General features: G+C 34.5%; 1 protein-coding gene across 7 annotated transcripts in view; it reads left to right on the forward strand.

Annotated features, from left to right (window-relative positions):
• Positions 1-13,466, forward strand: part of LOC139117503 (phosphatidylinositol 4-phosphate 5-kinase type-1 alpha-like) — a 46,352-nt gene that overhangs the window by 23,568 nt on the left and 9,318 nt on the right. For all 7 annotated transcript variants that reach the window (XM_070680672.1, XM_070680673.1, XM_070680670.1 and 4 more), the window contains 9 exons: positions 3,352-3,468; positions 5,232-5,362; positions 6,368-6,485; positions 7,500-7,652; positions 8,382-8,681; positions 9,487-9,570; positions 10,467-10,771; positions 11,141-11,224; positions 11,606-11,739. In XM_070680672.1, coding sequence (XP_070536773.1) covers positions 3,352-3,468; positions 5,232-5,362; positions 6,368-6,485; positions 7,500-7,652; positions 8,382-8,681; positions 9,487-9,570; positions 10,467-10,771; positions 11,141-11,224; positions 11,606-11,739 — 1,426 coding nt within the window. The remainder of the gene's footprint in view (positions 1-3,351; positions 3,469-5,231; positions 5,363-6,367; positions 6,486-7,499; positions 7,653-8,381; positions 8,682-9,486; positions 9,571-10,466; positions 10,772-11,140; positions 11,225-11,605; positions 11,740-13,466) is intronic.

Below are 13,466 nucleotides of genomic sequence, written 5' to 3' on the forward strand. Positions count from 1 at the left end.
CAAACACATAAGACTTTGGGATAGAGTTTGAGCTGCGGTGTAACTGTGAAGTTGACCCAATAAAGTTGCTGTGTACTTGACAAGTAGCTGCTACTGGGTCCACTGTATTATTATTACTCAATATTTGGTCACATTGATTCTGTTCACAGCAAAAAGAAACCAAGCTGCTCCATTCTGGTTTCATGCTCTGATGTTCTGTAGGATTTAGCAATAAATACCATGGAAGCTTTTAACTCAGATATGGAGTAGGATATTTTGTGGTGGGAAATCTGTGCTTTCCCTTATCACAACGTCACTTAAAAAATGCCTTGGATTGCAAAAGCAGAAGCAGGAATCTAAGATGATATGTCTGAAATATTGACAGATGTACTGCCATAAAGAAAGATTAAAAATTGCTCTATGTCATCTACCATATGAAAAGCATTGCCTTGTGAAAAGTACATGTAATCAATCAATTTTGCAAATATTTTAATTTTTGCTTACATTTGTGCATCAATCTTATGCAGTTGTCAACGTGCTATAGAGATAAATTATCATCATTGTGTCAGATAAAAAGGTTGGAATTTAGTTTACTCTGTCTATAAAAATGATTGCATTGTCCTAGAACATTTTCTGACAGATGATGGTGATTTGGCAAGAAAGAGTATTATATATATATATATATATATATATATATATATATATATATATATATAGAGAGAGAGAGAGAGAGAGAGAGAGAGAGAGAGAGAGAGAGAGAGACAGAGAGAGAGACAGACAGACAGACAGACAGACAGACAGACAGACAGATAGAGACAGACAGACAGACAGACGTAGACAAACAGAGGGAAACAAATTAAAACACATACACACACATACAAACACACACCCACATATATAAAACCTCAGATTAAACATTGGAGTTAAGTCAGCAAAATGATGTCATTGTATTTCTCACACGTCATATTGCAAAGCATCGTTATCAAAATTGGTATATAGGGAAAATAAAATGATTTACATAGCAGTTTGATGTAGAATTACAAAAAAGCAATATTGTTCAGTATGTTTATTGTGTGGGTTTTAGATTTGTGGGTTTCATTATTAGAACTAGACCCCTCGCTGCAGGGTCTATGCTTGGATAAAGGTAGATAGCTATTAGATTGAAGGTGGTTTTCAATCAGGCAAAGAGCCACAGTAATTACTTGATGGTGAGTGCATCCAGGCTGTACCTGAATAAAACAAAAGACGTGGGAGGAGAGGCTCCACTGATGAAATGATAGATGGCCCTGCAAAGCAATCAGTCTCTACAGTTTTGCCAGGTACAAAAATTTACGTTTGCATAGTTGGCCTTTCACAATATTAAAAATACAGTTCATTTATTCCAGTAGTAGGCACTTTGAATAGTTATAAAATGTTAGCATGTACAAGTCTACCATAAATGTGTATAATTTATGAATACTTCAAGAACCATGTACACATGTATGCATATTCCAAATGGCTTGTTTAGTCTTGTCATGCATCTCTGCAATTGATGAGTAAACATTATTGTGTACACAGACAGTATGTACATATGTTTATATGTATACACACATATAAAAATCACATCAGCTACCAAGTTATAATGTCTGTAACCCAAGTCAAAGTTTTACCCACTGTATGGGTCTGATATAGAAACTGCTACAGTGCCCACAGCACCATCGATGTATAGAGAGTACAGGGCCATGAAAACAATCTGAGAAATATGTCACAGCTGGAATTCCATCATTAGTAAGATAAACCAAAACTTCACAAATACTTTTTCATGTACATGGTTCACGATATAGGTTCTATAGGTATCATATTGTGCATGCTAACCTTTGGTATAAGATTCTAGGTGGCATGTTATCTCTGTAACATGTTGCACTATACATTTATTATGTAGGATGGTGATTCAATTGCCTACCCATTCCATCCATACTATCATAATCAGGAATTTTACAGTGAGATATGATAATCCCACTTTGTCTGTAATGCTGGGAATGTAGGCAGATTTGTCATGGCACAAGGCAAAATGGACAAAATATGAGTTTACTCATTGTTTTTATGTCCTCAGCTGTAAAGAGCACCAAAATCTTAAAAGATATAATATCTGTCATAGGTGCTATGTGCTGTATAAAATTTACCTGGTCATCTTACTTGGTTCCTATCCATACATAAAAGTAATCATAATTACGGAGCAACAGAAATTTTTAAGAGGTTCCAAAACAATTGGGAAGTTTTGATGCATGTTCCAGTATTTTTGGCTGTTTGTAAACTGATACAGTTTCTTGTTCCACTAGTAATCCCAAAATGTTGATGAAATGCCTGCATTTAGTCTTCCAATACAGCCTTATGTTCCTCAACTATAACTCCCTTATCAGCAATACCATTCCATAGCACACAATTTATGAGTGCTATGTTTGTATTTTGTGTTGCAACGAATAGTAGGGAGAGGGAGAAGAAAATGTGTTGGTTTTAAAGAACGAAAAATATGAAAACTAATACCATCAAAGGTTACAGCTATTATTCCTGTAAATCTACCAGTATTATTTAATATCAAAATTATTAATGAAGGGATGAGTGTTCTTACAGTGCACAGGACATAAATATGTCTCATGTCAAGTCTGAAACAAAATATACTGGCACAATCTGAGAATTACTAAACCATTTGAAAGATACATCAGACAGGAAATGTGCAAGACTGAAGAAAGCATACAAGAAGGAGTGGATTGTTATTCATGTCTGCATGGTACATTTACTGTACAGTGCATGTGCTTTGTATGGATGCTAGTACTAGTGTTGACAGGAATAGCTCACTGATACATTCCAGGAACTGACCTAGACATTGTTACAGGATCTGTGTGTGTCTTTGAAATATACAGTATCAGTAAAAAGATCAACGGGTTCATTGAAAGTTAATGCATTTGTTAATGGCATAAAAGTGCTGATGTTGAGTGATTGAGAAATGCTTTGGACAGACACTGTATATGCAGACTGTACGATAGTTGTTCTGCAACTGCAGTGTTGTGAATTTGAATGAAGATTTCACTTGACAACAAGTTTACCTTTGATGTATATGATGAATACAGTAGTGCTTTAAGAAGTATGACTGAAAATACAGACATGAGTGTCTGTCTGGGTGTATCCCATGGTATCAACTCGTAGCTATGCTGATATGTGTGATGTGTGTGAATGTGATCATAATGCAATAATGAGCAACAGGAATATAACAATACATTCTTCCATAATTTGATGTCCATGTCAAAAAATATCTGGATATAATTTATTTTATGAATATTTCAAGTATTTTCATATTGACATATTTATTTATTGTATTCATTTTGTACATTTCAGGCAGCAAATGATAAAAGTAATACCAGTAGACCCACAAAATCACCAGCTACACCCAAGATGGAAAAGAAAATAGGACATAGAAGAGTAGACACCTTTGGTGAAACCACATACAAAAAGGTGAGATGTTGTACAGGGTGTAGAATCACGAGACGTTTGAACTAGAAATAGATGCATCATGAACTACTAGTACTCTTTCCATGCAATACAGACATGAGATTTGCGTATTGGAATATACGGTAGAATTGTTGACATAACAGCGTAAGTCAAAAGTTGTGAGCAATAAATATTGTTTCGGTTGTATAGTCAATGTTGTGAATGCCTCAGTAGGTTAAACCGGAATTCCAACGGACCACAATATTAAAACAAAAATGTGCGCAAATTTGCATATAAATATGTATATTTCCATAAGCATTTGTACACATGGGGTTGTTTATACCGCCATCATGTGATCTCTTTGGCGTACTGATTCTGTAGAACACATCTGGTCCTTTTTGTTCTCGATTAGAACCAATCCTGTGTGTCCAAGGGAAAGGTCACTGAAAAAAATAAAAAACCGAGTGTTCAGAGGAAACGAAAATATGATTATAAAGAGTTGATGAAAAGAGAATTTAGGCATCACAGATGTTGACAGGCCATTTTGTTTCATTTGTTCAGCTCTTCTTCTCTGTATGATTGATAAATAATTAGTGACATTTATGATCAATTACAGAACAATTATAACAGTACCATTATTGTGTAAATAGTAATTGTGTTAACTTAAATATTGTAAAATGTCTGAAAACGTTACCAGTACTCTGCAAGAGTACACACTAACCTGTCAATAATACACTGCCCTTTGTATAGACATATATATCACTGATGGTGTAAAGAAGTATTCCTTCTGAACACAAGGTCATTGTCTACTGCAGTAATGAAGGTCATGTCCAGTACAATGAAAACAAACAGTTCAATTTTCCATAAATTTTGATTGAACAAAATCAAATGTGTTAACATTCACAAAAAGAGAAAACCGCTGATAACTCTGTCAGTCATACAAATTTCCATCTCACACGAATAGTTAAACAATCTGGGAGAGCAGTATTCATGATTGACATGTAATCTGGAAAATTTAAAAGCCTTCCAAATTGTGTTTGTGGTGATGATAAATTATTCTGTTGGTCTGGTGCAATGTTTATGAAAGTCTTTGAAGAATTTGAAATAATGCAGGACCTGCTACATGTGTGCTGAAAGCCTATTCTTTGTAGGGAACAAAATGTTTGTATTAAAAGTTAATATTGAAAAGTATTGACGGTATTGATTTCATGGAACTATTAAGGATTTCTATTCACAAACCACATCAGTATGCAATGAATGATAGAATTGCAAGAGAAATTTTGTAATCATTTTGGTCATCAATCATTTTCCACAAACTGATGTCTATGGTGAGAAGCATGTTTACCCCTTTGAGTACCAAAGTCAATATTTGCTGCCTTTATAAAATGTAACCAAGACAATTTTTTCATATTTTTTCAAAAATTTTGATCAAAAACTGTAGACAATGATAATTGATGGCCCTTTGATCCAAGATTGTCAAAAAATTACAAAAAATTGGTATAAAATTGATAAAATTTTTTCACTCAAATTGTAGCGGGCAAATTTACAGTAGTCAAAGGGTTAGTATGCACAGTTCATGTTTATTTGGACTTTGTCATGGTCTTTACTGAAGGTGAAATTCACAGTATCATTATAACTAACATTTTTGACCTGCTGAGTAGTATCTATTGGGTAGTGTATCCTTTAGCAGTGATGTGTGTGTAACTGTCGGCAAAATGAAACAGTTTTACTATGATCAGAGATGCATAAGAGCATTGTAAATAACTCATCTCTTTACAATTTTACAGACAACGTCATCAGCTTTGATGTCAGCTATACAATTAGGTATAGGACATGCAGTTGGTGGACTATCAGCAAAGCCAGAAAGAGATGTTCTCATGCAAGATTTCACAGTCGTAGAAAGTGTGTTCTTTCCAAGGTGAGTCAAAAGTATCCTACAACATCACACAAAAATGAAACTTTAGTGTTCTCCCTAAAGCAATTAAAGCATAGTGGCCACTGCTCTTTAATTTTGGTAACACAATAGAAATTGATTAACATGACAATTTATTATATTGTAATGCAAATTTACAGCCATGCTATCTGAAATTCCTGGGGAGAATACTGAACTTGTATTCTTTTGTGCATATTTAAAAAAATCAGGTTTTAAAAATTGCATCCTCTTTTACAGAACAGCACTAATCTGGTAACTCTTATAAAATTATTTGTCCGAGTGAAATTCTAAATGAAATATCAGACAAATATAAACCAGAAACAACAGTATAGCAAAAAGGTGTACGTACAGCCAACAGATATTGGTAATTTTTTTTTGTCAGAGCAGTATAATAACAAGATAATGAGCAACATCAAGAGGGGATCAGCGAATCATTAACTCATATATCTTCTGATCAGCCAATAGAAACACAGTATGCCAGCTTCTTGACCAATTAAGTGATACAGAAAATTTAATAGCAGTGTTATCAGAAAATGTGATTTTTTGATACAGTGAAATGATTAATTACCCTAGATGCTGGATCATGGTACTTTAACTACCAGGAATTCTCATAGGAGTCATTATTCTTTCCATGATTTGTGAGTTTTTCAAATCAGCTGAAATTAGGGTTCTGTTCAAGAAAAAGAAGAAAGATTTTCATTATTTTGGGCAAAAAGTACATTTATAAATATGAGGAGTGAAAATAGAGCGCAAGAAACAAATGATGCCACCATCATCAAAGAAGTTATTCTGAAAGCTGTAAGGCATTAGTGATCCTGCAACTGATTATATGCAGGAGTACATATCACAATACTTACAATCTCCAGTGATATAGCGTCCTCTTTTTGTTGTCTTTGTGATGTCAGTGTGTTGGCTAATCCCAAAATGTCAGATTTGTGCAAGGATCTCCTACGCCACTAATAACCTATCCATCTTCCTTATGTCTTACAGTGAAGGCAGTAATTTAACTGCAGCGCACAAATACCCAGATTTCCGTTTCAAGACATATGCTCCTGTCGCATTTAGGTACTTTAGAGAGTTATTTGGAATAGCACCAGATGACTTCTTGGTATGTTACTCTTTACTCTTCTTACAATTTTATTACTATTTTGGATATCAGTTACATGACAGAAAGTACATGTATTTTACGTTTCTCGGCATGCAGGTTGCTTTTTCCATGAAATTGCCCAGCAAAGGAGAGTACCTGGAGTCATTCCGATAGAGGAAATGTTCAAATCAGTAGTATGATCGATCGGTAGAAAACTGTACATGTACAAGTACTGTAATATCAGATACTGATAAAAGTCACTTTACTCATTCAGTGATCTATTCATGTATTGCATTAGACTTAACAAAATTTCCCAGTCAAGATAATTATCATTCTCAGTAACATGAACAAGGAAAGTTTACAAAAAAGTTTAAAAATATTGGACAGAAGTGTATGAATAGTGAAAGCATCGCAGAATTTTATAGGTATTTTTAAAGGCAATGTGATTATGGGGTTGTAAACATAGAAGTGCTGTGTTCAAGTGTCAGTGATGCCACTTGTAGCTAGTCATTGTTTTCAGCAGATACATTACAGTCACATGTTACATTTAGGAAACCATTTAAAATACATGTACAAACAGCCACTCTTCACCTGGATGCTCTGTGAAAGTTGTGTACGTACAATCCAAAATGAATATGCAATTACCTTACAGCTTTTCAACATGTTCCAATGTAATCCCATCACAATATTTGCCAAAAACTTCCTTAGGAAGGACACAGAAGTAATAATCAGAAATTCTTTCAAAAGATTTGTGGTTTAAGATGTTGTGCAAATTAAGAAACTCAGTATTTAAACGTCATGAATCTTGATATATATTTTATGCCAGTTTTCTTGCAGTAAGTTATAAGCTGATGTTCACAGTATTTTGGAATCTTCCAGTTTGTAGGAAATAAAAAGACGATTTTAAGAACCTTAGCCTTTATCTTTATCAGGGTCCACAGTTCCTATATAGCATACCGTATGCATATGTCATCATACTGTCCATTTCCACAAATAGTTATTTTTGCATCATGTATAACATTTTTTTATTCACAGTTATCGTTATGTAACAAAGCTTTAAGAGAACTGTCGAATCCCGGTGCTAGTGGTAGTGTGTTTTATTTAACAAGTGATGATGAATTTATTGTGAAAACTGTTCAACATAAAGAGGCTGACTTCTTGCAGAAATTACTTCCTGGATATTACATGGTAAGTTAGCTTGACCTTTGACCTGAGTGCAGCAGCATCTGCTGGTATGTCCCTGCTCATGTCTCTCTTAAACAAACTGTCCTTTCTCAAAGCAGTCATACATTGAACTGTGTTTGATTTGTAAAAGCCGACATGTTCTTTTTTCTTTGTGTTTTCCTCAAATTGTCCTTCAGAAGAGTTTCAATACCTTGAAATGTTATGCTTCATTATTGTAAAGGCTGAGTAATTCCTGTGTCTAGCATTTTCTGCAATGACATTTTCCTCAGGGCTGTTGTAACTCAGAATTGTCTCTTTGGTAAAATAGAATTCAGCTGCAATGTGTTCCCAATGGCTATTTTCAAAAAATATTTATCTGTAACCATATCCTGCTATTTTTAATATTGCTGAAATGAGTTCATGTTAACTTTAAGTGTATTTCAAGCAAACAGAATGAGGGACAGTAGGATGGTAATTTGCTGCACTGTGCAAATTATAATTTAGTGCTAGAATTACGTAGTCATTCCAGTATACCTTTACTATTGTGTGTTTAGCCATTTGAAGTAAACAACATGTCATCTGTTAACATAAATGGAATAATTGTGGTGTCAAACTGCAAAAAAAAATGTATAACCTGAAAATGTTGTCATTAACAGCAACTCCTACAAGAAATTTTGGTTAAAAACTGCAGAAAGAAACCAACTAGAATTTTATTGTTTGTAACTGCAACTATTTTTTCCTCTTTCTCAACAGAATCTTAACCAGAATCCAAGGACTCTGTTACCTAAATTTTACGGACTTTATTGCTATCAATGTGGGGGTAAAAATATCCGTCTAGTTGTCATGAACAATCTCCTTCCTTCAAATATCAAAATGCATCAGAAATTTGACATGAAAGGGTCAACATATAAAAGACGAGCATCAAAATATGAAAGGTCCAAAAAGAGTCCAACTTTGAAGGATTTAGATTTTATAGAGGAGCATCCTGAAGGAATATTGTTAGATGGACCTAGTTACAATGCTTTGATGAAGACTATTTCAAGAGACTGTAGGGTAAGTCTACCAATATTGTGGTATCATTCATTTCTAGCAATGCAACCAATGCTGTGAAAACTTCAGCTATAGAAGGCACAAGTGCTATGGTACTGTCTCTGTATATATACACGTTATAACAAAGGAGATAACATTTTTCAGCATTTACCATGGATAAATATTTCACAGTTTTTGATTTATCATTGTACCAGAAAGTCGTACATAATTGTTGACATTATTTCAGTTGACTTTAATAGAAATTGGTTTTAAAAAGTGTGTGACGTTGGCATTTATTTTGAAAACTAGATGTTGAATAATATACATATTTCTGTCCTATAGTTACCATGAGATACATTCCAGGAGCCACACTTTACTGATACTGTTCTTTTTTAAGCTGAATTTTATGATCCAGCCAAGCAGCTGGCTGATAACAGATTGTTTATTATGTGTGATATTGGAATCTCCATAGTGTCAGAAAACCAAGCATTGTTAGCTGTAGGGAAAAATGCTAATGCTACTTTCAAAAAAAAAACAGTACTTCAAAACACCCTCCCAACTGTCTTACAACTAGTAGAATTCCAAGTACTGAATTGACATGACACAATCAAGAGTAGCAGTCATACCCATTTTCATGTAATAAATTGTTGTATAATTGTGTTATTACGTCTGCAAGACAACATACAATAGACAATGAATAAACAAAGCACATGCACACAACATCTGACCATGAAATTTGTGAAAGGAATATATGGGATAAAACCCAATTGTGGTGTCAAATATATAACTTAACTTGCTTTAAAGATATATTGTGTTTCTTTTTCTTCAGGTTTTAGAAAGTTTTAAAATCATGGATTATAGCTTACTTATAGGAATTCACAATCTAGACCAAGCAGCAAGAGAGAATAAAAAGGTGAGTTTTTATGGAACACACAGACATGCATGCATGCAAAACTCATTATGCAAAGGTCCTTGGTAAAGCCATTTCTATGATTAGATGACAGGATACAGGCGAGGTCACTTGTCATGGCAAACAGACATAGCTGGAAGAAATGCGACATCATCTAAGTGAATTTTCTGCCCAGAAAAATTCAAATGGAATTGGTTTTAATATGCAATCTTACACCCACTGAAAACTAAAACATTGTTAATGAAACTGCTCACAAGATTATATTGAAAAGAATGCTCCAGCAGATTAAACATCATTGGCAAACCTACAGCCTTGAATATGTAAAGCTAGCACCCATGAGAGACAATAACAAGTCCAGGGTACAAATCTTGACCTTCATAGAATTATGCAAGGTAGTTTAGGTTTCAAATTCTTTACCCATTCACCAAAATGAAGCCTAGTTTGTACACAAATATTTTCAATAATATAATCATTCACAAAGTATAGCCATGAATGGACATGGACAGTATACATAATATTTGGAAAGACTAAAGGTGAATTATATATGTCATGCAAGGAACCATACAGGGTTGTATCGTGAATATATAACCATATTATTAGTTATACACATATGTGTAAATGATCATTGTCAGAGTATGTCAAGACATTTGCTGCTGTGAACTATGCAGCATACACATTAATTAAAAAAATGATTTGTGTACAGCTCACAAATCAGACATAATACAGATTTCTTCAGATCAAATGAACTCCAAAAATATAATGTGAATGCATCTAATTCCCCCTTCATAGAGGATTTTTCAGTTCTGCTTTATAAAATTACTATATATAGTACACTTAAGTTTCAACAATCATTGAAAATCAAATAATAAAGAAATTTTTTCAAACTGTGGTATGCTCAGAGTTCAAGTAGAAGTTCAATGGAAGAAGAACACACGGGAATCTTCAAACAGACAGGTCCCAAAAGTGAGGAAGGTGAAAGTTCAAATGCCAAAGGTGAAACAGATGCATCAGCAGAGGCTAGCACTTCACAAAGCCAAGCCAGCAGTGGTGGTGGTGGTGGTGGTGGTGGTAGACCGACTCTTGAGAGATCAAGGTCATACTACAACAGGCAACGTGTGGCTGCATTTTCTACACCCATGGAGATTATCCAGGCAGAGCCTGCCTCAGTCCAAGCAGAGGAAAGAGACGAATCAGATGAAGAACCGTAAGTTACTTTTTGAACTTCGTCCATCAACTTTGAACTTGGAGGTTTTGGAATGAGTTAAAGAATGAAATTTATGACATGTGCAAACAATAGTTAAATCAGCCATGTGGTGTTTCCTATCACATCCTATGTAATAACTCTTTGCTCAAAATAGCACCATATGATAACTCATCTATTTGTTGTCATTTCTTCAATGTTACATTGTGAATATATTCTACCACCAGTGTTTGTTTGTTCATAAATTCTTAAATAGGCAATCAGTTCCACTTCTGCTTTGTAGCTGGTGTATTTTCTCTCTAACTTAAAGTGTGGTTGCCCTTTGGAGCCGAAAAAGTATGAAATAATGACATTTTGATTGCATGATTGCAGAACTGGTGGTATTCCAGCCAAAAACGCTAAAGGAGAAAGACTTTTACTTTTCATGGGAATTATAGATGTTCTACAATGTTACAAGTAAGTGATTTGAAAATGCTACAAAAGCTGTTAAAATCATTGAAGAATAAGAAAATCATAGGAGAATAATTCCACTGAAAGTCACCGCAAAAGAATATCTGTGCTCTGTATTTGTATTTCTTGTTTATTTATGCTCATAGCAAAATTCAAACACACCGTATGGCATTCTTCATTTCAAAGTCAACATGCAGTCAAATATGCTCTTCGAATAGATGACAGATCTTTTGAAGACATCAATCATATAACTTTTCATATACAAGCTTTCTATTAAGAGCTTTGCCAAATATAAGTATCATGGAATGATAAATGTTTTGAGAGAGTTGAGACAGTAGTGTACATTTGGCGTCGAAGACTTAATTTTTTGCTTGTTTTGTTATGAAGGTTAAAGAAGAAACTGGAACATACGTTCAAAGCCATGGTACATGACGGAGAGACAGTGTCTGTGTGTCGACCAAGCTTTTATGCAAATCGATTCCAAGATTTCATGGGCAAAACTGTCTTTAGGAAAATACCAGGTACAGTTTGCCAGGCTGGGAGCTTGAATTGGGTCCCAGAAGTGATTACTTGTAGAGTGTTTGATATACACAAACAATTGAACAGTGCACACACAAGTAAACATTTGTTCAGAAGGCCAATAAGGACTGAAAGTGACAACACACAGATGTTTTTCAAAATGGTTTTTAATCTCTATAGCCCACACAAGATTCTCTCATAATGTCTTGGCTTTTATAATCACCAGAAACTGATATTTTATACATTCACTGCAACTCTGAGTTAATCTTGGCAATTCTTAGGTTTTCTTGCTGCAGTAAATGTCTTGTAATGGGCAACAGGACATTTCATTGAATCATTGAAAAAAATAACTCACAATTAATCAGTCTTATCTGTTTATTACTAGCAATGATCCAAAAGTGTGAAAAATATTCAATTTGAACCCCCAAAATTGCTCTGCTAGACAGATATATATGTTTGTTGTCACTTTCTTTGGCATGTGTCCCTTCCTTCAAACACTGTGTAACCACACAGGCCGCACAAGCTGGTTATGCATACAAAACATACAATAAGGAAGACTGAAGTAAACACATTAACCCTTTGAACTCAGCTCAGCCGAAAATTTCTGTGTGATGTCATAGGTCACCAGGGGGTCAGAGTTCAAAGGGTTAATATTAATAGCCATTTTCAGCACAATTTTGATAACTTGGTTTGTAATTACCATACCAAATCACTGTGCACACAAAGAAGTACAAGTTACTCCATCAATTGCCTACTGGCAGCATATTCTGAAAGACAGGAATTTCAAGCACTGCATCAAAGTATTTATAAATCAAATAGCCACTTGTCCTTGTAAATACCTGCATGGTTCTCATATGAGCTGTTGTGTCTGATTTCTTAAGTCATTATATTGGGTCTTGGTTATAAACAGTTAATGACAGTATTTGTTATTCTGGTCCTTGAGAATCTACCACCAGTAGGCAGTTTTTGAAGCAACTACAGTAACTGTGAGATAAAAGTGCTAAACCTGAATCAATGAGCCAGTAAGGTAGCTACATACCTGCTCATCAAATTTATGCTGAAAAGTTGCTATAACAATACTCAACAAACTGCAGCGAAAATGAGTGTATTTTGTGGTAAATCGTGCTGTCTCTTCAGTGTTTGATAGGTGTATTTTTTATAGCATGGTTAGAGTGCTTTCTTACTGTTCACATATACTTCTGTAAATTTGACAACTCAGGACTCTTTGTTTTCTGTTGTGAACAGGAAAAAAGTTACTCCAATATTTTTGATGTGCAAAAACATTTGAAGCATAATATTGTGCATGCTCCCATGTGTGTGTTTGTGTGTATGGCGCGCATGAATTTTTTTTTGTAATTTTTTGATGTCCATAGCAGAGTTCCAAGAACTCATAAGTTTAAAATATAATTTGGAGTTCAATAATACACTTTGCCACAGTTGTTTCTGACTTTGCCATAGCTTTAAGTGTAAGGTGTTCATATTAGATATTGAATATTCATATTTGAGAATATTCCACAATTACATCGCCATAATTGTGAAAATGTTATCCAGGATGTATACTGAGCACTGCTCTGCCAGTATGCACACAACACTATTGATGAAATCATTGGCTGTCTAAAGACAGTCTGAGCAATTTGTAGCAAGTTATCAGCTAGTACTGAGAATTGTCAACAATATATAACCTCCCTCGGTAGTCACTGTAACCCCTTTTGTGAATGTAACCTAGATA

The sequence above is a fragment of the Ptychodera flava genome, chromosome 18 (assembly GCF_041260155.1).
Source record: "Ptychodera flava strain L36383 chromosome 18, AS_Pfla_20210202, whole genome shotgun sequence".
NCBI lineage: Eukaryota > Metazoa > Hemichordata > Enteropneusta > Ptychoderidae > Ptychodera > Ptychodera flava.